Genomic DNA, 27,501 nt, shown 5'->3' on the forward strand with positions numbered 1-27,501 from the left:
TGTTTAGGGTATCATGTGCACCATATTCCCATACCAGTCATCTTTTTCTTTTTTTTTTTTTAGTTACCCTGGCTTTGTAGGATATCTTACTATCTGGTAGTGTGTCTTTCTTTGTTCTTTTGAAAAGTTTTTAAAGTTTGCCTAAAACTTATAGGAATTTTTGTTGGAATTACTTTAAATTTATTGAGTAACTTGGGGATACTTGAAATAGTCAAAATCTTTCCATGAACATGGTATATATCTTGTCTCCTTTAATAGAATTTTACTCTTCCCACCCCCGTAAAAGTCTTGTGTGCTCTTATAATGAGCTCTTATAATGTGCTCTTCTTTTATATTTTGTAATCGATTTTTGCTGATGTGGAGGAACTCTGGGTTTGTTTTTATGTTGCTGTTAGTTTCTGAGAACTTTATTGAATTATTCTGATAGATCCAGTAACTTGTCAGTTCCATGGGGTTTTCTAGGCAAATTAAAATATAATTAAAGACAGCTTGGTACTTTCCTTCCTATTCTTAAACCGGTCAGCTCATTTTCTTAGTGAATTAGCCAGCACCTCCGGTAATATTTTACACAGTAGTGGTGATAGAGTGGACTTTTTTCCTTTAGTTAAAGAAACTGCTTCTTAACTTCCCATTTTAGGTAGGATGTTTGCTGTAAGTTTTTGTGACTATTAATCGTACTCTCAGTAGTCTTGCACAGCGATTGTTCTGTCTAGTATAGGTACTCAGTAGATGTTTGTTGAAACAAAAGAGTGAGATGTTTCTTTTCTGAAGAATCAAGCCTAAAAGGAACTAGCTTTAGTTAGTCCTTTGTGAGGAGATTGAGTTTTAGTGTTTGTGAATAACCAAGAAGGAGTTGGTAAGGGCAAAACCACTTGCTCAGGTTAGGATGGAGGGCAGCAAAAGTCATGTGTAAGGCAGAGTGTACGGAGTGAAATTTATTGTTTAGTGTGAAAGATTAAAGCTCATCCTGTATAATTTCTTACAAATCAGTTATCATCATTATCCTCTTTGGTCCTTGGAGACTGGGGAAAAGGAATGAAAGTGGGAGTTGTGACTACCCCTTCCCTAGGAAAGTCCAAGTTCCTTCCTCCTCTTCTGCTTTCTCGACTATTTCTAAGTTGACCTTCAATTTCCCCCTAGATAACCGAGGAGATGATGGATCAGGCAAATGATAAAAAAGTGGCTGCCATTGATGCCCTAAATGATGGTGAGTGATTTTTTTTTCTCTTTGCTACATTTCTATGGTAGTCTGAATACTTTCTTCTCTACTGCAGTAACTGTTAAATAGTGGGAAAGTAAACTTAAATTTATTGAGTATCTTATACTGAAGAAAGTGTCATTTTCTGTATCCACCCCTTCCCCACTGATAGACATAGATGCTGAAATCACTGAGGAATTAATTACCTTGCCTCAGGGCATGGACAGATCCTGATGTGACTCAAAGACTCTGCTTTCCTGACTGTATCATGGTGTTTCTTTATGGAGAAAAGGCTTTTAAAAAGGTGAAAGGCTTTTAAAAAAAAAGTGGTATTAGAAAAGTGGCCCTCAGCTTTTTATAGTAACACACTTAACAAATAATGTCCATAGGCATAACAGTCTTGTTCTAGTCTCTGCATGTTAGAGCCTCTTCAGAAAGTCCTGTAAGAGTGGGAGAGTGCTGATACTATTAAGTATAATGTTTAATCAGTTATAATGTATAAGAACAAATCATTTATTAACTTGGGTACTGTGTAAACCCCCCTCATAGCTGTATGGTAGTATATCACAGTGCCGTCGTTGAACAGATGCTGTTGTGTAATGCTGATGTGCATTTGGCCTTCATCCCTAGACTTAGAAGATAACTGAAGTTTTATTTTAGAATGAGTTCAGTATTCATTACTGTTCCAAGTTGGCAAATACATTCACTTCACTTTTTTGTAATGCCACCACCTTCTTAGTTTAGGTCCTTATCATATGTTTATACTATTAAAATTGCCTCAGTAGTTTGCCTACCTGAGATATGTTTCCTTTATTGCTTTCTGTTCACTGTCCCTAGATTATTCTTACTTAGAAGTACTTTTTATTGTTACACACTCCCTTGCTTTTAACCTGCAACTTTGCGTACGTTTTGAAGGTCGTCATCGTAGCATTAGACTTGCCAGAGTTGGAGCCCATATTTTGCCTTCCCAACCTTGTTCTCTTCTTTTTAAATATTAACCTTCCATTCTAGCCAGGCCTCACTGTCCTGGAATGTTCCTTTTCTTGTGCTCTGCTGCTTCTCTGTAAAGGTTTTCTTCACCTATTTCAACTTTTAATTCACACCCATTAATTGATCTCCGTCACTTCTCTTTTTGACTATTCCTTTTCCAGACGCTTTTCTTCTTTCCCCTACCACCTAAGATTTCTATTTATCTAGCATTTATTTTGTGCCTTCAATATGTCTGGCAATTTTATTATGTTTTAATGTGCATTATTTCATGAAAACCTCATACTACTACCATTTTACAGATTAATGAATAACCTGAGGGCTCAGAGGGGATTTAGCTTGTCTAGGATCTTACTGTGCTGTACTGTCAATTCATTATTTTTGTCACTTATTATGGCATATTGTCTTGTATTTTTTTGAAATTCATTTTCTTATTTATTGCCTTAGCAATATTTAACAAAATGAAAATGAACTGCCAAGACCTAATAAGTCACGTTCTTGTTTTTTATATTTCTTTCCAACCTATGTTCATGTGTAAATTTAACCTCATTCTAATTTTAGAATAAGCGCAATTTTATAGTATATCCTAAAGGGATAAAACACTAGTATTCTAAGGTAGGGATTGGAGATTCAGGCCCTCCCTGGGGTTAGAGAGGCAGGAATATAGTTAGACACTGGACTTATGGATCCAAAGTACCTGGGTTTGGATCTCAGCTCTGGCACTTACTAGCTAGGTAAACTTAGAGAAGTTACTCTCTCTGCCTCTGTTTCCTCCTTTGTAAAATAAGGATAATGGTACCTACTTATTAGAGTCATGAGGAGTTTATTATGCTTTTCAGTTAATATATTTATTCAACAAATATTTGTTGAAGGTTTACCACGTTTCAGATGCTGATAAACAATGGGAAACAACAGACCAAGTTGTTTATCTCATGGACCTCATATTACTGGGGAACAAAACAAAATTGATAATAGAATGTCAGGTGGTAATAAGTGCTATGAAGAAAAGTAGAGCTGAGTAAAGGGATAGTGAGTGATGGAAGCTATATTTTACACAGGGTGGTCAGGAAAGCATCTGACGACATGAGAGGAGCAAGCCATGTGAAGAAGGGCTTTTGAGACAGAGAAGAACAAGTAGAGGGGCTAACCGGAAGAGTGAGTAGGATGATTACATATTCAAGGAATAGCAGAAAGGCCAGTGTAGCTGGAGTGTGGTAAGTGAAGGGGTAAGAGTGTTAGAATTAAGGTCAGAGAAGCGCCTGGGAGTGGGTGATGGGTGATGGGGAGGTGGGGTAGTGGGAAAGTGGTGAGGAGGATAGATAGATAAATCACTAAAAGAACTTTTGTAGATCCTGCCGACGGACTTAGGATTTTACCATTAAGGATGATGGGAAGCTATTGAGGGTTTTTTTTGACAAGGGGAGTTTCATAGTGAGGTGAATTTACTTTTGAAAAGGATTATTCTTACTGCTTTATGTAGATCAGATTGTAGGGGCCAGTAAGGGTATGTTAGTTCGCTGGAGAAGTAGAAGCCAAAACATGAGTGGATGTGCTAGAGATACATTTGGAAAATACCTGTGAGGGAAAATGGGGAAGCAGGGAGAATCGGAGGAGTCTGGGAAGGCGATCATGTAGGTCTTACTCCTTTGTAGGAGAAGTCCTCTGCTGTGGATATGTTTCTTAAAAAGTCTTGGCAAGCCAAAGTTGCCGTTACAGGAGCTGCACGTCTCATAAGAATGGCCCTGCCTTGGTATCCTTGCTGTGTTCAGTAATTAGCTGGGAGCAGCTTATGAAGTATAGCCTTGAGCACAGAAGATGGAGTTCTCAATCAGTTATGCTCCCCACAACAGATCAAAGGTGTGTTTTCATGACCCCACAGAGGGAAAGCAAGAAAGTGAGTCTTATTTTGTAGTCTAGGTGGCTAATGATGGTGGCTTGGATTAAGGCAAAGGTTCTCAAACTTCCCCTATTTACAGTGCTCTTACTATCTTGACTTTTTCACAGCACCCCTAGGCCAAAAGAAATGCCTAAGAGTTTCGTTTATAGTGTAGTCAGGTCCAAACAATTTAATAAATATATGTGTCCTAACAAGTTAGTGATTGTTTGAAAAAATAATACATAATTTGTAAGCAAATATATTTAATTTCATTCTTAAATAACCATGTTTATTTTCTAAGAAGCGGTGTAGATATGTTGAGCACTAAGCAGCTTCTCAGATCTCGGAATCTGATTGGACACTGCCACTCTCACTTCCTGTTCCACATCTCTACTTTTCTGCAATTCTAGCTTTTTATCATAGCAACTACTAAAAAAACAGTTTTTCAAAGACATAAAACGGAATGTAGTAATCCAGTATTGAAACTGTGAACTATATTCAACCAGTAGTTTGTGCAGTGCTAACAAACCAATGGTCCTGTGGCCTCCTTGGTGCACAGTGTGGAAACCTTGGGGCTTAGGGTGGTAATGTGAGAGGTGGTTAGATTCTGGATATATTTTGAAAGTAGAAATAAAAGGTGTTAGGTTTTAGACTGAGGAGTCAAGAATGACTCCAAGGTTTTGGGCTTCAGGTAGATCAGGAGTTGCCAAACTATAGCCTCCTGTTTCCGTAAAAATTTAATGGAACACAGTCATACCTGTTCATTTGTGTATTGTCTGTGGCTGCTTTCCCACTACAACAACAGAGGTGAATTGTTACGGTTCTTATGGCCTGCAAAGCCTAAAATAATAATTATATGTCCCTTTCCAGAAAAGTTTGCCAACCTCTAAACTAGACTGAGTGGAGGAGCCATTTACTTAGTTGGGAATATAAAGATGGGGAATAGATTTAGAGATGGAGTAGAAGTTAAGAGTTCAGTTTTGAACATGGTAGGTGTCAGTTGCTTGTTAGATCCAAGTGTAATAACTTGTAATAGACACTATTTTCCTAGACTCCTAGCAGCGACTAATAAGACTGCACCTTTTTCTGCGTTGTTTCATGAGTTCTCATAAGATCCTTTACACAGTTAGTCGCTGGGTAAATATATTTTTCAAAGTGAATTGTAGCATTTACTTTAAAATTCTGTGTTTGTCTTGCCTCCCTGTTTCCTGTGTCCAAGAATTAGACTTTGTGCAAAGTACTGTTCTAATTCTATAGCACGTTTTATCTCTTGAATGACTTCAGTGAAGGGACTAGTAAAGAAGCTATGAGAATAGTATACAATAAATGAATTTAAAATGTGGGTTGTGGTGTTCATGAATTCAAGTTTTCTTGAATTTTTGTGCTCTTCCTGTGAATTCAAATAGTAAAATTTTTTTTAATCAGCCCTAAGGATTTAATATGGATACATTTTCCTTCATAAGTTTAATTTTATCCTTTTAACTCAATGGATAAAAGACAGTTTCATTAATAGAATAAAATTGATTTATCCTTTTATTTTTTCTTAATTAAAAAAATCAATATGAGTCCTACTAAGAATGTTGTATTCTACTGGTTTTTAAGGGGTTGTGTACCAAAAATTGTCTCTGTCTTGAGTGATTTGCAGTGTAAGTGTGGCAAAGTTTGCTTTGAAGAGCCAGTTTTGTGTATTTAGAAACTAGTCTTTTTTTCCTGGACTAAATGAAAAATGTAAAAGATTATTTGGATAAAAGAGCAACAATTTTTATTAATATTTTTTATCCTCCTATTTCTCAATAACTTTTGATTTACTTTAGGTGAACTACAGAAAGCCATTGACTTGTTCACAGATGCCATCAAGCTGAATCCCCGCTTGGCCATTCTGTATGCCAAGAGAGCCAGGTGAGAACTCTAAACAAAAAAGCATCCCCTAGTGAATAATTTCTGCTCATTTATTTAAATAGAATTGCTTCTGTGGCGATCCCGAAGGTGTTAGTGTTTGAAATGAATACTTCTTATCATACTTATTTTTTAGTGTCTTCGTCAAATTACAGAAGCCAAATGCTGCCATCCGAGACTGTGACAGAGCTATTGAAATAAATCCTGATTCAGCTCAGCCTTACAAATGGCGAGGGAAAGCGCACAGGTAAATAGTGGAGTTTAATTATTTTCAGAACTCTTTAAATTTAAATCTGATGTTTTGTTATGCTTTCTAAAAAATCCCCAAAATTGCCTAAAGATTTAATTTTAAAGTAATACGTGCTCAATATGGAAGAATTCATGGAGAGGATATCATAAGGAACGAATAAGAAAGTAATTCTTTTCATTCAAAGAAAAACCACTGTTAACAGTTTTTAACCATATATAGCCAAATTTAAGGTAAGGATTTTTCTCAAAATTATTTCCAAGAAAAGAGAGTGGCCTTATTATTGGTATATTTACAAATTTTATCTTGTTTTCAGACTTTCTGTTTGTAACTTAACATTAAACAACCAATATTTTATAGAAGAAGGAATTCACTAGCCTCAAACTACTTCAGTCACTGCTAAGTCACCTGAAAAATGAGAAAAAGGGGAAAATAAAGAGGTGGCTTTAACACAGATTAGTAATCATTCCTGAAAGCCAAACTTAATATTATACAAATGAGTATTTGTGGCTTGGGGATAAAATGTCCTATGATATTTACGTCTTGTGTGGATTGGAAAGGTACTGTTCTTAAAGTGTGAATGGAGGTGAAGATGGAGGTGCTTGGGACAACTGTGTTAGATGACTCAAAAAAGCAGCTGTAGTAATTATGAAGACATGTCAAAGACAGAAGTAAAAGACTGGAATAAAATGGATTAGTTCTCTGTGGGTATAGGAAAGCTCATGCATTACTGTTGATCCTCCGGAGACCCTAGTAGTCTTTGAGCATTTCTTTGCTTTGTGGTACAAGATAGCATGAGCTCCTTTCTCTCTCTTTTTTTCCTTTCTAAGGAAGATTGTCCCTGAGCTAACATCTGTGCCAGTCTTCCTCTATTTTGTATGTGGACACTGCCACAGCGTGGCTTGATGAGTGGTGTGTAGGTCTGTGCCCAGGATCCAGTCCCACAAACCCCAGGCCGCTGAAGTGGAGCATGCGAACTTCACCACTAGGCCACAGGGCCGGCCCATGAGCTCATCTTGTACTTTGCTTGTCCCAGACATGGAGTAAACCACTTCTCCAAGAAACCATGGTTCATTTTAGTGGGGATTATATTTATAGAAACTAAAGTTTGGCCAGTAGGTGTGTTCATTTCTTCTTAGATAGCATTACTCTGTTCATTTCAATGACAGAGTTAGAAAAAACATGTTAAAAATAATGATTTTAAGGAAAAAAGTTACAAAATTTTGAGTTTATACTGATATGTTCCATTAGGATTCAACATTAAGTATTTTTAACCCTATTCTCCTAGACTCAAAATTTTTGTCCCTATTTACTTACTTGCATTATCCTTGCATTATCCTGCGATACACATAAAATTGTTTTAGAATCATGCCTTAAAAATGATATACCTTCTAAGTAAAGTTTAAAGTTCTTTTTGCAGTTCTTATCCTTAGGATATATTCCATTTAAGATATACAGTCACAATACTGTTTTAAAAGTTACTTGAATTAATTTTTTCTGTATGGTTTATGTTGTCAATGTGAAAAACAATTAGCCTCTTTTTATTTCTTTTTGTATTGAGGTTTAGAGTTTGCTTTATTTCCATCCTTTCTGATTTAATTTTCTTCTTTGAGTATGTGAAATATTTGCAGGTTTAAAGAGCCAAAACCAAGTTAACAAATATACCCAGAGCAGTCTCATTTCCATTGCTATCCCTTCTACTCAATTCTCACCTACCCCGACCAACCTTTAATTTTTAATTTAGCCTTTCTTTCCATTTTCAATAAAATGTGCACACATCTATTGTTTTATCTTCTATCTTATAGAAGGTAGCATGTTAAATATACATTTTTTTTTCTTTTGGAGGAAGATTAGCCCTGAGCTAACAGCTGCTGCCAATCCTCCTCTTTTTGCTGAGGAAGATTGGCCCTGAGCTAACATCCGTGCCTGTCTTCCTCTACTTTATATGTGGGACACCTGCCACAGCATGGCTTTCGAAGCGGTGCCACGTCTGCACCTGGGATCCGAACCAGCAAACCCTGGGCCGCAGAAGTGGAACGTGCGCACTTAAACGCTGTGCCACCGGGCCAGCCCCATCATCATGTTAATCCTTTTTTTTTTTTTTTAAAGATTTTTTTTGTTCTTTTTCCTTTTTCTCCCCAAAGCCCCCGGTACATAGTTGTACATTCTTCGTTGTGGGTCCCTCCAGTTGTGGCATGTGGGACGGTGCCTCAGCGTGGGTTGATGAGCAGTGCCGTGTCCGCGCCCAGGATTCGAACCAACGAAACACTGGGCCGCCTGCACCGGAGCACACGAACTTAACCACTCGGCCACGGGGCCAGCCCCATGTTAATCCTATTTTTGATGAGTTGAAAGTTGTGGCTTCACATAGTTTTTTTTTATTTCATGATATTCTGAGTTAAGAAAGCTATTTTTTTAAAGTTTTTAAACATTTTTTAGTAGAACAGATTTAGAGTTATAAAGGAAATTTAAATTTCTTCAAACTTTTATAGAATATAACATAGAAATTGAATTAGTTCCTGAAAGTTTATAGTTCAGTATTTAGCTTAAAGCTCTTCTGTAACAATCCTTTTCTATAATAGGGAAGAAAGACACTATGCCACAGAAGTGAATATATATAAAAGGCTCCTAAAATGAATTTAAATCTTTTTTAGACTTCTGGGCCACTGGGAAGAAGCAGCCCATGATCTTGCTCTTGCCTGTAAACTGGATTATGATGAAGATGCTAGCGCAATGCTGAAGGAAGTTCAACCGAGGGTATGTTAAAGTAGAGAAAGGGAAAGTCATTACTGTAATACTCCATGGCTCTAGTCTTAGCCCCAGCAGTGACTTACCTTCAAAACAGATATACAGAAGCAGACATTTGCAAGTTGTAATCTGTAATCCATGAAGTTTGTGCTCAACTCAGGAAATCTTATTAGGTTTTCATGCTTTCATTTCTCATGGTGTAGTATAGCAAGCTCTATTACTTTGTTTGTAAGCTTAGAGTAGAATTATAACCAGAAAGTTAGAAACGGAAAAGGGGGCAGCAAGTTTACAGCAAGGAAAGAAATAGAAAATCTATAAAATGTGACCCAAGATTGAGTCTGGTCTATCCTTATATTTTATAGGTGTATAAAGCCACTGAATAAAGCATGAGGGCTCTGTGGAACTAAAAAGTTTCAACCTTTTTAAAATGTTAATATTGAATCCAAAAGCTGGAATATTCTATTAAGATAATTTCTGTCTAAAATTGTTAGTTAAAATGATTTTCATGCATTTGCATGGTAAATCCCTCAGCTGTGTGGCAAAGTATACTGCCAGGAATTTATTCTCAAAGATTTTATGATAGCAGAAATTTTATTGAATTTCACTTATCTACCATCAGAGACTATTTGATTTCTTTTTTTTTTTTCATAATAGGGCTAACTCAGCAAGGTTATTATGTGAGATATTCTATAAAAAATTCTAAAAATAATCATAAACAAGCTAAGGTAACAGTTGAATATGAGTCTCTGTAGTTTATTCTCTGAATAAATAATAGATTCCAAATATTTGGCACGGACTATGTACCAATACCTGGTACATATACTTTCTTTCTTAATCCTTATAGCAGCTCTGTAAGGCTTACATATTTCTCTTCCCCTCTGCCCTTATTTTACGGTAGACTGTGGCAAATAAGTGATATATGCGTTCCAGATCTCTGCCTTCCCATGGCAGGTATTAGGCAAGAATTGTGATGCAATTTGAAACCTGATTGTCATCCTTGCACTAGCTAATTGTTTGAGATTTATAACACTTCTAACTTCAAATCCCAGCCTCTTTCCTCTTTCACAGTGGACTGGTTAAAGCCTGAGTTGTGTCAGGTCCTTTTCTATAAGGTAAATCTAACTGTCATTATTCAGAACTATGTTGAATTGAACACCTCTCCACAAAGAAAAGTAATTCTTTAACAAAGCTGTTGATTTGTGTTCACCTTATTTAGCTTTTATTTTTCTGTGGCTCTTTTTTCCTAGGCTCAGAAAATTGCAGAACATCGGAGAAAGTATGAGCGAAAACGTGAAGAGCGAGAGATCAAAGAAAGAATGGAAAGGGTGAAGAAGGCTCGGGAAGAACATGAGAGAGCCCAGAGGGTAAAGTTTCCGTAGCTAAACCATTAAGGGGGAAAATATAGTAGATTAGAGTTTTCAGGATGTCTTTCTAATTCCTGGCTCTTTCTTAATGCTGGCTGCAGTTCTGTTAGGCTAATGATGCTACTAAAAGGGAGTTTTCTTTCCCTTCATTATCCCGAATTTGTGAGGCTATGTTTAGTCTTTAAATTCTTAAGTGAGCTTCTATTTCACCAATTTATATTCTTATGTCCTTCTAAAATCAGGAATTTTCCCAGTTAAGTAAGTAAAACTTTGCAGCATTGTTTGTTTTCTTGCGGGTGCTTGCCTTGATTTATTAAGTTTTATGATTCCTGCTGTTCCAGCAGTGCATTCATAGCTATTTAAAATTGACTCTAGCTATTTTTATTTTTAGTTATAAAGTCATATAAAAATTAGGGTAAAAGTTACCCGTAATTCATTCACAGTATTGTTGCTGCTGTTCTTAAGGTTTCTCTTAGTTTTTTTCTGTATTAGCTTTTTGCATTGCTATCAGTTTTCATCTACTTATTTCCAACACTGTTGAATTAAAGGACATACAGTTGTATTATAATTATATAATATTATAGCCTTATTTTTTGTCATTTAATATTTTTAAGCATCATGCTTGATTTTTAGGATTATAGTTTATAATCTTCAAAAGTAATTTTTACATTTATTTATGTCCTTGATGACTTTATAACTGGTTATGAGAGAATTTATGTGTATTTTCTTCAATTTTGTCTTTAACAACAAAACAAATCAGTAAATCTCCAGTTGTATTTGTTGTTGAGTCATGTAGGGATATTATGGAAAAGATGAACCTTGGAAGCAAAAGTCCTGACAGTCTTAGTAATCTAAGCATGTGCTTTCATTAGAGAGTTTTAAAAGCAGTAAGAATTTACAGTTTTTATAAGCATGGACAGACTGTAAATTGCTTTCCAGGTTTTTTTTCCTCCTCCAAGTAGAAATAAAATGGCTCTTGAAACTATTATCGAAAGTAATGCTGAGAATCCAGTTGGAGATTGTTTGAGGGTGGGGTGGGATGGCCTGTGTCCTTTAGTCCAGTATTGCCATTTGAAACTTGCCATTCTTGTAAGTCCTCTACTAACTTCTTTTGTAATTTTTTCATCATTGTTCATGGGTAGGGGTGGACAGCAGACTGTCCCCGCTCCACTTACGTAATTTATTTATTCTTTGTATCAAAGGAGGAAGAAGCCAGACGACAATCAGGAGCTCAGTATGGCTCTTTTCCAGGTATTTTTAAAGAAAAATTAAAACTATTAGTATTGTTAATAATTGGAGAATATTCTTATTTGGAGTCTCAGATATGTCTATTATATTTGGCACCATTAGTCCCTAGAACACTGAAGAATCTTAAGAATGTTAGCCTCTAGAAAGTTTCATTCTCATTAAAATTTTTATGTTAGTGGAAATACAGTATATTATTTTCCTCACACTTTGAGCAGTATGCTTTCTCAAATTAGCTGACATTCATTGAGGCCTGAGCATTGTACTTTATTAAAAGACTGTAAGTATTGATTATGATGTATTCTAAGTATTTCTAAATTGCCATAATCATTTTACTCTGTTATAAATTGATATTCATGAGATAGTAGGTAAAAGCACTGTAGGCGGTTATTAAGCACAACAAATGTTTTGAGTCCAGTGTAAAAATAATATACACTCTTCCTTTTCTTGCAAATGTTAAATGATCAGAAATTATTAGCGAGGCAAAGCCTGGAATGATAGCAGAGGCCTAATACGATACAGGTAGAAGGGCAGTTAGAAAGGCACTCAGACTGATTTTTGAATATTTCCTGAATGAGGCAGTGTGAAATTTATATGAATTTCAGGAGGAGCTTTTTAAAAGTTTGTAATCCCAGTGGGGAATTAACAGCCTCCAGCTATTTAGTAGTAACCAGCTTTCTCTTAAGGAAGGTTTATAGACACAGATACACACTGCTTCGCTTATGCCACTGGCTAGAACTTTAGTTCCATGGGCAGTGGCTAGAAAAGGTAAAGGTAGCCTCTTATTCTCCAAGGTCAAGCAAGGGCCAAGCAACTAAAAAGAAAAAATATTGGGGATGACTTGCTGTTTGAAGAAAAAGCAAGAAAATAAATTCTAGTTCATAGCTTACTTCCTGTTTAAAAAATAAATAATCTTATGTCAGGTACCTTTGTTTTAGAAAATGACCACTAATGTGGACTAGAACTAGAGATAATATTTTGTTTTATGGATTTTATTACCTAGATTTGACTGGTTAACTGGTTAACTATTGTTGCCTTGGGCCAGTAATTTTTTCTTGGGTAGAAACTAGGTTTTCAGAGTCAGTCGGGGCTGCTAGAGAAGCTAGTTGTTTTCAGGCCCCCTTAGATTTCCTTATCTGTGATTGTTAGTTATTTATCAGCATGTTTGAATTGTTGAGCCAGGTGGAAGTGACTGTTATCTGTGGTTCTTTTTTATGAGGGCTGTACTTGTAGAGACTCTTGATCTGGAGAATACAGTAATGTTACCTGTATTTCCCTTTAGGATGTCCCTATATTGGCGAAATTGTGATTTCAGAATATCTCCTATGGACATAAAGGTTTATGGTAGTGGAAAACTGAGTAGAAAATAATTCAGGTTTATAATCCAAAATGATACTGGGAGAATTAAATCCTTTTCGCTCTACAGAGCGTTGTTCTCAATGTAAAGAAGAAACACCAGGGAGTGCTTGTTAAAAATGCAGATTTTCAGTTTCACCCTCAGATATTTTTATTCTCTCTGGGGTGGAGATAAAAATCCACGGCTTTTTATAACAAGCATTTCATAGAGTTCTTGAAGGAATAACTGCACTAGAGGAGTATAGTTAAAAAAAAAAAGAAAAACATGAATTAACTTAGTTGAAACAGACAATATTAAAGAATGAGAAGATAAGATGTAACATAACCAAGATGATTTGTTAGACTTTTTAATTTTGTAATTCCAAGGGACAGTTAGCTGTCTCTTTGTTTTAAGGTAAGATTAGTTTTCTTTTTTAACAGTTTTATCCGTAGGAAAAAAATGAATCCAGAAAGTAGCAAAGTCTGATTTCTAGCCTTATTTTTTAAGAGAAAATTTGAAGGTAAAAATTGTCTTGTTACATCCAGTTAGAATGGTCAGACTGCTTTGTGTTTAGTAACACCCTTGTTCTTTGTGCATGCTCATGGGAGTGTGTGTTATTTTAATCTGGAAAGAAATAGTACACTATCAGACTACTTGTGAATATGGTTGGTGTCTATACAGTTCTTTCATTTATTCTTGCAGGTGGCTTTCCTGGGGGAATGCCTGGTACTTTTCCTGGAGGAATGCCTGGAATGGGAGGGGGCATGCCTGGAATGGCAGGGATGCCTGGGCTCAATGAAATTCTTAGTGATCCAGAGGTTCTTGCAGCCATGCAGGTAAGACTCAGAAGAACGTAGTTGGACTTCATGTCACTAAGGCATTTCTTTCATAATTCTGTGTGGAGACAAAGGTTACTCTGTTAGCCATGTGTTACTGATCTAAATTACCAAATAGCTAATTGTGCAGTTGCAGTGCTCATTTTCTTAGAGTGAGTAGCTTAAGTTTTAAAAAATTGGTTTATAGGAAATACTGTGTAATAGTTGGTAATTATTGCCAGTTGTCCTTTTCTTTCTATCAAAATTGTATATTCTTTTTTCATTATCTTGTTAAAGTGATATAATTGAGTTTGACTTTGAAGTACACATTAATAATATTTATACTTCAGGAACTTGTCCAAACTCCAGTTAACTTGGCCATGACAAAATTATAGATCTAAATAGAGATAGGATTTGGGATAATAAACTTGTTGGCCCATAGAACACTTTTTTAAATACTAAAAAAAAATAACTTTCATTTGCAGGATCCAGAAGTTATGGCAGCCTTCCAGGATGTGGCCCAGAACCCAGCAAATATGTCAAAATATCAGAGCAACCCAAAGGTTATGAATCTCATCAGTAAATTATCAGCCAAATTTGGAGGTCAAGCATAATGCCCTTCTGACACATAAAGCCCTTGCTGAAGGAAAAGCAACTTAGATCACCTAATGGATGTCGCAATAATCCAAACCAGTGTACCTCTGACCTTCTCGTGAAGAAAGCTGGGGTGCTTGGAAGATAATCCCTACCCCTCTGCCCCAAATGCAGCTGAAAGATTTTACAGTGGTTTGCCATTAGGGTATTCATTCAGATAATGTTTTCCTACTAGGAATTACAAACTTTAAACACTTTTTAAACCTTAAAAATATTTAAAAACAAATTAAAAGGGTGTGTTAAATCCCTCCATTTTTCTTTATTAATCATTTCGGTTTTTTCCTTTGAATTAATTGGGTGAGAAAGATACTTCGGTATGGAAGAGTTATTACTCAGTTTGAGTGAAATAAAGGTTTATTAGCAGGAGGCAAATACAACATTTGAGTAGATAAAGTCTGAGTTGGGTATATACGGTTGCTGAGGCATTTTGATTTGTCCTTTTAAATGCTTTATTTTTTCAAAAATGATTTATTTCAATAAAACTATTGGGACCACCAGTATTGCAGTAGAACCTGGGTAGGGACTGGAAGTACTTGGCAGGGCATCCGCAGTCTTACTACATTTTATGTAGCATGTACCCTTGTGTCAATGTGTTTAGATCTCACACTGTGGTGAAGGGATGATTTTATAATGCTGCAGTAGAGTTGGGTTACTTAGTTCTGTTCTTGTCTGATATATAAAATAAATGTTTCATATTATTTCCACATAGGGGAAGTAAGGGGAGACTTTTCTTTTTATATTTCTATGTTTAAAATGACTTTTCCTGATCAGAAAATGCCCAACTCTTTGTCTGCTTTCTACTTGTTTTCACCTTTTTTTCTCCTTACTCTTCTTGGGCTAAAGATCGTCCTTTTTCACTAGCATCATTACTGCTATCATTCACAGCATAATTGTGCAAGCATATTTAATGCTGGGTTTAATTTAATATGTAATACATAGAGTGACTATGTAGCATAATATCCATAACAGCTGTAGTTTCTTACTTGGCCAAGAGATTTCACATTGGAGTGTTAGATTTCCACTTCAGTGAAATCTTACCATATCAAAAGATGTTGGAAGGAGGGATTCCCTTGGGTGTTTGGTCTTCTACTTAGGAAATACTATTGCAGTTAGAGTTTATCTTCTAGTATGCATCTTTCTATTTTGGAGAGTATGAGGTTCGAATTAATTGATATACATAGAGGGGAACCTAACTTCTTGATCCACCATGAATTATAAAATTGATGAGATCCATGGTGGTTCTTCATTGTGGAGTTGTTGGCATTATGAAAGATTCACTGTTCTCCAGTTCAGCTCTTAAATACTGCAACCATAGCCCCACCTTTACTTTCTCTCTTTCCCTCTCCTCCAAGGATAAAGAAAATGATACATTTTCTGTTGTACATTCAATTCATATGTTAAATAAGACGGTCCAGGCACTCTACCAGGAATTGCTAGGTTTCTACCTATCTTTGAATTTAAAGTGCTACTGTTTAAAAGCAACTGCAAGGGATGAGACCCTCTCTACTTTGCTTATTTCAAGAATCAGTGGTAGGAGCAGTGAAATAAATTCCATGGAATACACATTTCTGAAATAGCACATTTCTGAAATCATAAGTACGTTGATTCAGGTTCTGACCCTTTGCTGTACCACAAGCAGATAGAAATGCATCTGTTATATAAGTGAGAAAAAGCTGTATGCTAATTGAGCATGCTTTTTAAACCCTTTAAAAATACTCAGCATATAAACTTGCATTTGAGCTTGCCAGTGTTCTTTTTGTTAATGTGTGTTCTCCTTTCTCAAAATTTCTAATGTGTGCTGTGAATAACTCAAGAAGACCAGTTGCTTCTGGATTCATTTGATTTACTGAACTATACGTTACCTAAGTACATTCTGACATCGCAAATATTACTGGAAGTGGGTAAAAGTAAAATTGGTCTTTTGAAAATGTGTCCTGTGCTTTTAGACTTTTTAAGTTCCACAAATACAAAATACATTCTTCATTTTCATAGAAACTCAATATCATTTCTAAACCAGAAATGTTCTTTTCTTGTGCTAATAATGCTATAAGAAGGGAAAGTAAAGGAGGTTTTCCCCCCTGCTCAAAAATATATAGTTATTGGATATTTCTAGCCATGTTAAAAATAGACTTACGGTCAAACTGGATATTTTCTCTTCCCATTTTCTGCCCCCTTTTTTTTCAGCACATGTTCTATTTTATGTCTCTAGCATTCATGTTATTTACTGAGCATAGTATGCTTAAGATTATAAAGTGCTATTAACAAGCACCCCTAAAAATACATTAGCTTATGTAAAACAGCTTTACTTTTCTTTCAGATAGCAGTCCAGAAGTAAGCAGTTCTGCCATACTCAAAAGGTAGCTTCCGTTTCTGGGTCCAAAGGTGCTTGCTGTGGTGCTCATCTTCTAGCCTGAGGAAACAGGAGAGGGCGCCAGGGAAGCATATGCTGAGATCCTGAGGCTAATACATGGATTTAATGTTTTATTACTTCTGTTCATATCCCATTAGTCAGCTTTTTTTTGTCTTGACCATATTTAGCTGGAAGAAAAGCTAGAAAATAATAGCCCATAGCTGTGTGGTCACGTGCCCAACAAAAAAATTACTACTATGAAAGAAATGGGAACATGACCTGAGGTAACAACTAGCCGTCTGTCACAATAGGAAATACTGGCCTAAGGGGATAAGGGAGAAACACTTAAATTTTTTAAAGATTTGCTACTCTCTAAAATTAATGCACACAAGTAGGCACATAAATCAGGTCAGGAGTACTCAGTCTGTGTCAAGCACTTTAATCAGTTTGCAAGTATTGACTGATGATTCTGATAATGACCATAATGGTAAGTACTCTTATCCCCATTTTATATAGATGAGGAAACTGAAGCACTGTAAGTAAATTGCCCAGGATAACACCCCTGATTATATCTTGAGCTGGGATTGTCACCAGGCTTGGGGCTTCAAAAGTCTTCCTCCTAAATTCTATGCCCTGCTCCCCCTCTCTGTGTACAAGGTTGCCTCTTGCAGAATTGTTAGTTAATTTAAGAAATTGAAAACAACTAAAATGTATACTTGAGGGGAATTGGTTAAATAAGGACTATCACACACCACTTGGTGTGTTGATGTGCGCCTCCAATGGATTTCTCCTGATAATGGGACCTAGCATAATGGAAGTGCTTGGTCCACTTGTGACAGGGATGAGAAAAAACTAGTTTTAAAAAATATGGTGCGGTAATTTTAAAAGTTCAATATGTACCAATATTTACAACCAATATAGTATACTTTAAATAGAGTTCATATAGTTTGGGGAGGAAAATACCCTAAATTAAATAGGCAACAAATACAGATAATTAACAATAGCTGTTAAAGAGGGCAAACTTAAACAGTATGCCATGTCAAGTTGGCACAAATTTTAAATATCTTGGCAATTATTCAGGAAGATCTTGTGTGTAGTGCTGGAGGGAGTGTAAATTCACAATTTTCTATAAAGTTGTCTAACAAACTAAAAATTCTGACATTCTCTTTAGGTGAAATACTGATTTTAAAATTGTGGATTCTAAGTATTAGGTGGAGCCAGAATAGCAAGGAGGTAAATAGGAGTGGTACAAACACATGTATGGTGCTCTGGAAATCTAGGTATCTGGTATGCAATCAAGATGTCCTTTAGTTCACTCACCCGGGTCACTGGGACATTTTCAGGTGGCAGTTTAAGTAAGCTGACCATAAATATGCCAGTGTAGAAGCAACATACATGAAATGATTAGTTCTGGCTAGGTTCCTTTAACTCTTATTAATGACTTGGGGTAAACAGAATCATGCTAAATCTTTTATATTCTGTTTAGACAGTGTGGGACTTGGTGCTTTTATATAAGTGAGGGAGCCCTCTTTTAGGAAAGTAATACATAATTATGAATCCTAAGCTGTAAAAGTGAATGTTTAGAACATGCAAAGTTAGAATTTTTAAAAATTGGAAATAAGCATTACAAATAAAATTATTTTTAAAAATTGGAAATAACTACGCAAATCGTTCCATTTAATAAGTGCTATACCTGTGTAATTGCTACATTTTTCGCTGCAAATTCATTATATGATAACTCTTCAGTAGAATGAAATACCATCTTGATCAAAATATTTTTTGATAGCTGGGATGCAAAAGAATTCACACAAATGGACATGCTCTCTGCTATGCGTTTGTGCCCTACCAATGGGAATTCTGATAAATTCTATTGTGTTCTATTACCATCATAAAGGGAAGATATTCAAAAAGTGTTCATAAATCTGTATGCTACATAATCCAATATGTTCTTGACAGGAAAGAGCTTCCAGTGTGATTAAGGGTCAATGAAAACTTTTAGTCCTCTGCTTAAATTTTACAATGGACCAGCTCTGTCTATCCAGTGCCAGAATCCTGTCTTTGACTCTTGGACCTCTGCACCTTCATGTCATGACCCTAGGGAATGGTGGGAGTATCCTGGAAGCCATTCTTACATCAGGATGTCTAGCAGTAACTTAACCATATGTATAAATAGATAGCACTAAATCCAACTGTCCCCCCAACTCACCTTTCAGTTAGCTTGCAGTCGCTAGCATCACCTTACATGAAGGGGAGTTCATGTGGAAAGAGATCTTAATGGCGGTTAAAATTTTTTCTGCAAATTTTGTGAAAACACGACCAAGTAAACATTGTTCGGGCCCTCTCCTGGGGAGTAAATTTCATAATGGGCATATAGCACTGAGCCGGGCATATAGCACTGATCCAGGCATATAGTAAGCACTCAAGAATTATCAGCGAGGATATTATAAAAGTAAATTTGCTGGTACTTGCTGGCAGAGACACATGATCATGGTGCCCCAATAAAGAAGTGGAGTCCTGACACACGCCTCACAATATGACCTAGGTTAGAGGTGAATGTGCTTTTCCTAGTTCTGTGTAGTTTGGTTCTTCACTTTACAACATGGAAAAAACCTTTTCTTCAGTGTTTATAAGTGAGTCTACATAAATTAGCTTTTGTAATCCTTAAAGTAGCAAGTGGAGTTGTTAATATTAACACTGTCATTTCTCAAAGGAAACCAAAAAGGGTTAAACGATTTTCCCAGTTGCCTAGTATGTTCCCACCTACATCTGATCATTTTAATCTCCTGAAGTTCAAGTTCTCTCCCTATCACACCCCACGATGTTTCAGAGGGGAGAACCCTGTCCAATCAACGTTTATTTCCTCTTGACCAAAATGTGACTTTCAAAATACTAGTGAAGGAAAATACGAGATAAGTCGCAGAGAAACAGGAAAACCTGAGTCCCGCATCTTGCCTGTCGTCAGCTTGTCAGGTGAAGGAGGGAAGTGGAGAAAGGAGACCACGTAGACTTTCTGCCGTCCCAGTGGTATGGGTTAGTTGTGAACCACGACTGGCTGGGTCCCAGAATGCAAGGAAGTCCCGCGAGACTCAGGAAGCGACCGCGGGATTTCAGGCTGTGCGACCGCTCCACGTGGCGGAGCCGGCGCCGCACGGCCCCGCCCCGCGCACGCCCCCGGGGCCAACCAGAGCCAAGGGGCGTTCCCTGGCCCCGTTTCCCGTCTTCCCGTCCCAGCTGCCTTGGGCCCGCAGACCCGGCGACCTGCGACCCGGAAGCGGTTGCTCTGGTGGAGGCGGGCCTCAGAGGGTGGAGAGCTTTTTTCCTCACTGGGCTGGCTGTGGCTCCTGCGGGAAAACTGTGGCTAGGTCTGCGGGGCGCCGCACTCATGGCTTCCGTGCTGTCCTACGAAAGCCTCGTCCACGCCGTGGCTGGAGCCGTGGTGAGGCGGGCTCTTCACGCCCTGGCCACTGCGGGGGGTGGGGCTTCTCTGGGGCCGGTCCCGGGTATGGCTGGGGGTGGGGGATAAGAGAGAGATCTTGTGGGCTGGGGTCTCCTGTCGTGACGATGGCACTGAGAGGAACGGGGCGTAGGCGAGAAGTTGCCAGAAGAATCTGTGGTGAGGGCCGGCACTCACCCTCCGCCCCTGGCTGCCGCTCTGGCCTCTTCGAGAACCTCCGGGATAGAGTGCGGTGGCCCCACACACCCCACAGGGAGGCGGGAAGAAGCTGGTTACTGGTTTTCTTTGCCTCCGGAAGTTTAACGGCGGGTCATACCCCGCCCCCCGCCCTCACAGACTTGGCCTCGGTGGGGCCTGACGAAAACCTGGGTTGACGCTGTTTGGCTTCGTCACGTGCTCACTGCAGCCTGTTTCGCACACCTGCTGCCGGTGAGCGGCAGGACCTGCTAGGTCTCGGGCCGGTGTTACTTTTTAATCGAAATCAGAGCTGCTGTCTCCCCTAGGGGTGGCGTGCTGTGCGGTGTGTGCGTGCTTCTTGGGCTTCTGGGTCTCGGTCCCATTCGACCCCGCTCGCGTGGGTCTCTCCGTTTCTGCTTCTCCTCTTCTCTCACGGCCCTTTGTTCGTATCCTGCTCTGACTGTCAACGGGCGCCTTCAGAGGAATATCGCTGAGTCCTGCTGCTAACCCCCAAAACTTCACCAGGAGCTCGTGTGCTGTGCAGACTCACCGGGCCTGAACCCCAACTGCATCATTTGTTGGATAGGTGGCCTGGAAACCTCACTCTCCTAGTCTAAGGTGGCGCTGCCCGTACCTACCTCGCAGTGTTGTTATGAGAATTAGGTGTCACAATAGTTCGTGGAAGTGCCTGATTCAGGATTCTTGGTTCATTCAGTTAAACGGAAGAGCCTTTCAGCCAGTGTAAAGGTGCTGAGATGGAATCTTGCTTGACAGGCTCTAGGATGGGCGTGGAGGCCTGTGTATCTGGAGTGGAGGGAACAAAGAGGCAGATAGCTTTCAGGGGAACAGATTGTGTGAGACTTGAGCTGTGAGTGGGAAGGAGAGCTAGCTGGCTATTGGGGTTTTTGACCATGCAGCAACTTGCTCGTTGACATTTTAAACACGATCACCCTGGCTGCTCTGTTGAGAGCAGACTATAAGGGATCAAGGGTGGAAGCAGAGGAACTGTCAGGGGGCTATTACATCGTCTCAGGCAAGAGATGAGGTGGCCTGGCCCAGGACGGTAGCCGTGGAGGTGGTGAGAAGGGATCGTTAACCTGGTATATTTTTGTAAGCTAGAGCCAGCAGGGTTTGATGGTGGATTGGTTATGGAGTGTAACAGAATGAGGGTTGGTTGACTCCCAAGAGTTTTTGGCTTGAGCATCTAGAAGGATGATGTTCTCATTTACTGAGACGGTGAAGACTGTAAAGGAGCAAGTTTAGGGGGAGAGATTAGGAGTTTGGTTTTGGTTTTGAACTAGTTAAATTAGAAATGCCCAGAGTAGTCATGAGACCAGATGAGCTCACCAAGGAAATAAGTGTAGACTGAGAGAAGAGTCTCGAAGACTGAGCCTTGGAGCACACCAACATTAAGAGGTTGAGGAAATGAGATAGCCCCAGCAAAGGAGACTAAGGAAGGGGCAGTAGAGTAGGAGAAAACTAAGAGAATGTGGTGTTCTGAAAGTCACATAGAGACCGGCTGGGGGTAGAGATGTTAGATCTCGACAGTCGTATACCTCCTAATGACGCTTCTGATCAAGGACTGACCAAGTAGACAACAGTGGTCCCATAAGATTAATACCGTATAACCTAGGTGTGTAGTACTATCTAGGTTTGTGTTAAGTACACTCTGTGGTGTTTGCACAACGACAAAATTGCCTAGTGATGCATTTCTCAGAATGCGTGCCTGGTGTTAAATGAAGCATGACTAATTAAGGTGCAGAGACATTTCTATTTTTTTCTCTCCTTGTTAGCTATTTTTCTCTTGTTCTCCTTGAAATTATGCGCCCTGAATTTGCTATGGTGTGTTATCCATTAGACCCTTTGTTTAACCTGTATATTTGTGTATAGGTGTGAGAGTTAGCTTGATTGTTATATCAGGGGAAAGATTTCTATTAACTCTGATTAGGTGAATAACATGTTTTTGAATATGAAAACCAGAGTAAGTGGCTTTCAGTCTTTGGAATTTCATTAGCTCAAGATGTACCACTGAAAATGTATTTTAGTCGTTCTTCTTTCTTTCTTTTTAAAATAATCCTGTCTAACAATGCCATGTACCCCCTTAAGAGATGCTGTACACTGATTTCAGTGAGGCTGCTGTGCCCCTCAGCCACCATTTCTGGACTTCTCTCTGGAAATTGACTTTGGAACTGGCATTGCAATTTTTTTTTTTTTTTTTTTTTTACTATTGTTATCCTTTGAGGGTGAATTAGCATTTTGGAAATGGTCATTTGGTGACCGGATTGGTAGGCCAACCCAAACACAATTGTTTGTACTTACAAAGCATGATACCTGCTTCTATGTTTATGTATGTCCCTGTCTGTTATTCCCGTAAGTTGCACATGGTTGGGGGACCGAGTCTTGACCAGGTTTACCTGACTATCTCATTCTGACCATGTCTGTGAGATTAAGTACTTCAGCTCAACTCCGTGGATGTTTGTGTTAGCCAAATTAAAAAGTAGACTCAGATGTTTATTGACCTTTTACAGGAGAGACATAGCCCAGAAAATGAATAAACCATCTATGTTTTGGGTATGTAACCTGAAATGTAGATGCTGATAGATTATTAAGGAATCTGGGTGCTGACTATGGGAGTGTTCACAACAGAGAGAGCCAAAAGTGCCCAGGAACTTAGGCTGAAAATGATTTATGTGACTTTGCTTGCCATTTTTATCTCTAGCAGTGATCTGTTTTCTGGGCTACAGTATGGTATTGCCAACTGCCTAAAGATTTTTTTCGCCTATTTAGTCATTAATTAATTAATTAATTGTTAGGTTCCTGCCCTTGAGGTATCCATAGTCTCATAAGGAAGACAAACTCATTAACAATTAAATACAGTACAGTGATTGCTGTGTAATAGAATTTTGTACACAGGATGCATACCATTAAAACGCAGATGAGAGAATGGTTAATTCATCATCATTATCTGAAATTCACTACATCCAAGATTGAGCTAGTAATTTCTTTTTTCTTTTCTTTTTTGAGGAAGATTAGCCCAGAGCTAACTGCTGCCAATCCTCCTCTTTTTGCTGAGGAAGACAGTCCCTGAGCTAACATCCGTGCCCATCTTCCTCCACTTTATGTGTGGGACGCCTACCACAGCAGGACTTGCCAAGCGGTGCCATATCCACACCCAGGATCCGAACTGGTGAACCCCGGGCCGCCAAAGCGGAATGTGCACACTTAACTGCTGTGCCACCGGGCTGGCTACAAGAACTAGTAATTTCTTAAAACTAGGTCCCTCTTTTTTTTTTTTAAAGATTTTATGTTTTTCTGTTTTCTCCCCAAAGCCCCCCAGTACATAGTTGTATATTCTTTTTTTGTTGTGGGTCCTTCTAGTTGTGGCATGTGGGACGCTGCCTCAGCGTGGCCTGACGAGCAGTGCCATGTCTGTGCCCAGGATTCGAACCAACGAAACACTGGGCCGCCTGCAGCGGAGAGCGCGAACTTAACCACTCGGCCACGGGGCCAGCCCCAAAACTAGGTCCCTCTTTTGATTTTCCTATTTCTGTCAGTAGTATCTTCATTTCTGTGACTCTCCCTTCTCTCTTGTAATCCATATCCAATAAATCAGCAAATCCTATTGATTCTCCCTTTTATAGTTCTTCTGGCAGTTATCCCTCCTCTCTTTTTCTAGCCACCACTCAAACTGATTCAAGGCCTTACTATTGTAAATCGGATGTACTTTCCTAAAGCAGTGTTTGTATTTGTGTTTTGGTCTTTCAGGTTGAAAGCTCTTGAGGTTACTTGGATGGCCCCCTAAAAGACTTTTGGTGTGTCTTTTGATTAGATACCTGTGCAAAGGGCCTTACTTCAGATTTCTGGGTTTTTTCCTCATGGATTTTGTCATTTTCCTAATTTTCATATCCAGGGTAAAGTGGTAGCTATTTTATGTTTGTTTTGATTTGCTTTTGTTTAGTATTTGTTACTCTACTAAATTTTATAAATTTTTTGAAGACAGGAGGATTAAGTTAGGAATACATTTCTTAGTTCACTCATTAAATATCCAGGGAACATAGAAGAGTGGTGTTAGGTGCTATCAGGTAATAGATTAAAAATGTGAATATGTTACCAACCTGCCCTTAAACGATTTTATCATGAAATAAGAACAAAATAGAATAAACAGCAAAGGAATAGACACATTTATAAAGATTATAAAATATTTATTTGCTAAGATTATCAGTAGTCCATTTAAAAATAGTTAAAATGATATTTCTATTTCTAACTAAGGAGCTAATGAAAGCTTCTCCCGAAAACTTCCCTTTATAATAAAAAAAATCTGTATAAAATATCTTTTAAAATAACACCTTCTTAAAAGCATTAATAGGGGCTGGCCCAGTGGCGCAGTGGTTAAGTGCGCACATTCTGCTTTGGCGGCCCAGAGTTTGCCAGTTCGGATCCTGGGTGCGGACATGCCACCATGTGGCAAGCCATGCTGTGGTAGGTGTCCCATATATAAAGTAGAGGAAGGTGGGCACGGATGTTTGCTCAGTGCCAGTCTTACTCAGAAAAAAGAGGAGGATTGGCAGATGTTAGCTCAGGGCTAATCTTCCTTGAAAAAAAACAAAAAGCATTAATAAGGTGACAAGAAGGTAAAGGAAATCTCAGACTGGAGAATGAATGAAGGCAGGACCCAGAGGCAAGGAGAGGAGTCTTTGCCCTGCAGGAATTGCTTAACTGAGAAAACATGAGGTTTAGACTTGTAGCTTCTGAAGATACAGGAAAGAAGAGAAAGAACCCAGTCTGTGCAAGATGAGTAAGGGATCACCCAGTAAACCTGGAATCCCAAAGGAATATACTATAAAGGTGGATGAGAGATAATTTTAGCCTTCCCCAGGAAAATCAGCCATGTCCAACCTTGACGCTGATTTGCATGGGGAAGTCACCACTGAGACTTCGAAGCCAAAAGCCCTCCCTCAGGTTGCAGCCAGAATTCTCACTACTTACATGATTTGAAAACATAAAGCCAATAATTTAACTTAGAGTGATTCCAAGTTGATGGAGTCCCAAAGTGTCTGGCAGAAATCCTTTCCAGAGGTACTTATCTTTATTAGGTTTAAAAAATGCCCAAAAGTAAAATTCTAAGGGCAATAAGCAGCTCAATGCAAGCGAACTAAACTCACAGAAACAAGGCATTATGAATAAGAACAGTAGACAGCAGCAACAATCAGGAAATGGAATTTTCCGTTACAGTCTAAAAAAGCTGTTGAGTATGTATAAGAAAATAAAAGAAAGGCCAGAAAATATGTGCAAGGAACAAGAAGCTAAGATTAGCCCAGTAGATTGGAAAGTTAACCAAATAGAATATCTAGAAAGGACAAGTAAAATAACTAAAATTTTAAAATTGATGCATGATAGTCATAGGAACACTGAATATTGGTTTAAGTGAAAATCATAACTCTTAGACGGATGGGAGAAGAAACAGGAATATAACAGCCAAATTCTCATTGTCCATAATAGAAGGTAAATAGTGTTTAAAACTGATGAATCAAAAGATAGGATATTTTTTAATTATTTGGAGATAATAAACATTCCAAAAGAAACAGACAAAAGAACTTAAAATAATTGCCTCTGAGAAGGAAGACTGAGTAAAATGAAGAGTGGGCAAGAACTACTATAGTTTGTCACTTATATTACATTACTTTTAAACTGTGTGCATGCTTTGCTTTGACCAAATAAAAATTTAAAACTGAAAAATTTAATGCATAACTATGAATTGATGATTGTTGATGCTGAGTGATGCGTTCTAACTTAAGCACAGGTTTATCAGTATATTAGGCACTGAAGATAGAATTAGTGCAGTAAAAGATAGCTGACACCTGATTCTCATTTGCTATTATTGTAGTCAGAGAACAGTGGAATGTTTTCTTCATTTTGCTAAGAGAAAATAAACTTTCTACCTAGAATGCCGTATCCAATGAAAATCTTTAAAACATAGGTGAAATAGAGACATTTTTGAACCATCATCAACAGTTTGCCACTAGCAAGATCCTCACTGGAAGAAATTCTGAAGGATGTTCTTTGTGCGGAAGGTGAGTGGTCCCAGATGGAAGGAATGAAGAGTAGAGAAAGTGATAAATATTGCATGTGGCTAAATCTAAACAAACATTAACTATCAAATAATAAAACAAATTAACCCAGTGTTTTGTGGACATTAAAAAGAAATAAAAGAAGTTAGAATTAAAATAGATGATAACAGTAGCAAGAAGGTGGATGGGAGTGAATGGAATTAAATTTATATTGTTTGGGAGGAGGATAATCATACTGAATATTTTTAGAATTGTTGAGTCAGGAATGTATGTTGTAATTACTAGATAGCTTGTAAAAGAGTGGAAACTATGCATATAACTTCTAGAGGTAAAAAATTAGGGGGCTGGCCCTGTGGCTAAGTGGTTAAAGTTCCATGCGCTCCACTTTGGCAGCCTGGGTTCTTGGGTTTGGATCCTGGACGCAGACCTACTCCATTCATCAGCCATGCTATGGAGGCATCCCACATACAAAAAATAGAGGAAGATTGGCACAGATGTTAGCTCAGGATAAATTGTCCTCAAAAAAAAAAAAATTCTAGTCAAATAGGAGGAAAGGATAGAAAAAGCAACATAGGGCATGTATGACAGCACAAAATAAGATGGCCCTGTAAGTCCAAATAAATGTTAATGAACTAAATGCTTCAGTTAAAAGAGAATGCACTAGATTGGTTTTAAAAAGAGGAAAATGCTATTGGTAAAAAATATGTCTAAAGGAAAAGGATGCAGAAACTTTGAAAGTAAAATAGTGAGAAAAGACATACCAAATACTAATCAAAAGAAAGCTGGTAAAACTATTAACATCAGACAAAATAAACTTTATAGTAATGTCATTACTAGAGATCAGGAGAATGACATATGTCAGGAAAATTAAGCAATTTTGAGTTTGTGTTCATCTAATAACATAGTTTCAAAATGTTTAAAGCAAAAAATAATACTTTAAGAAGAAATATACCAATCCATCATCAAAGTGGATTTTAATATATCTCTCAGTAATTGATAGAACAAGTGGGAGGGACAGAGACAACAAAAATATAAAGGATTGAATGTCTTTAATGAGCTTGACCTAATAGACATATACAGAACATT

At 38.0% G+C, this 27,501-nt stretch overlaps 2 protein-coding genes and 2 long non-coding RNA genes across 10 annotated transcripts in view; 3 read left to right on the forward strand and 1 right to left on the reverse strand.

Annotated features, from left to right (window-relative positions):
• The window catches only part of ST13 (ST13 Hsp70 interacting protein), a 29,132-nt gene extending 13,019 nt beyond the window's left edge, over positions 1 to 16,113 (forward strand). Inside the window, exons 5-12 of the mRNA XM_014858979.3 lie at positions 1,141 to 1,207; positions 5,876 to 5,960; positions 6,094 to 6,204; positions 8,859 to 8,961; positions 10,200 to 10,316; positions 11,519 to 11,567; positions 13,600 to 13,733; positions 14,198 to 16,113. Coding sequence (XP_014714465.1) covers positions 1,141 to 1,207; positions 5,876 to 5,960; positions 6,094 to 6,204; positions 8,859 to 8,961; positions 10,200 to 10,316; positions 11,519 to 11,567; positions 13,600 to 13,733; positions 14,198 to 14,326 — 795 coding nt within the window. The 3' untranslated portion in view covers positions 14,327 to 16,113. The remainder of the gene's footprint in view (positions 1 to 1,140; positions 1,208 to 5,875; positions 5,961 to 6,093; positions 6,205 to 8,858; positions 8,962 to 10,199; positions 10,317 to 11,518; positions 11,568 to 13,599; positions 13,734 to 14,197) is intronic.
• LOC139045027 (uncharacterized) lies at positions 1,370 to 4,042 on the forward strand. Its single transcript, XR_011502578.1, has 3 exons — positions 1,370 to 1,502; positions 3,244 to 3,399; positions 3,838 to 4,042. It is a non-coding gene; the product is annotated as an uncharacterized lncRNA (long non-coding RNA).
• On the reverse strand, positions 13,654 to 19,797 carry LOC106842451 (uncharacterized). The gene is made up of 4 exons (XR_011502577.1): positions 19,669 to 19,797; positions 18,923 to 19,059; positions 16,673 to 16,776; positions 13,654 to 13,791 (listed from the first exon to the last, which is right to left on the reverse strand). It is a non-coding gene; the product is annotated as an uncharacterized lncRNA (long non-coding RNA).
• SLC25A17 (solute carrier family 25 member 17) overlaps positions 19,755 to 27,501 on the forward strand; it is a 39,002-nt gene continuing 31,255 nt past the window's right edge. The window contains exons 1-2 of one of the 7 annotated variants that reach the window (XM_070506818.1): positions 19,977 to 20,152; positions 26,291 to 26,418. In XM_070506818.1, coding sequence (XP_070362919.1) covers positions 26,401 to 26,418 — 18 coding nt within the window. In that variant the 5' untranslated portion in view covers positions 19,977 to 20,152; positions 26,291 to 26,400. Of the gene's footprint in view, positions 20,153 to 20,268; positions 20,600 to 26,290; positions 26,419 to 27,501 lie in introns of those variants that run through there. The other 6 variants (XM_070506819.1, XM_070506820.1, XM_070506821.1 and 3 more) reach the window with 6 other exon arrangements.

The sequence above is a fragment of the Equus asinus genome, chromosome 4, assembly GCF_041296235.1.
Source record: "Equus asinus isolate D_3611 breed Donkey chromosome 4, EquAss-T2T_v2, whole genome shotgun sequence".
NCBI classification, from domain to species: Eukaryota; Metazoa; Chordata; class Mammalia; order Perissodactyla; family Equidae; genus Equus; species Equus asinus.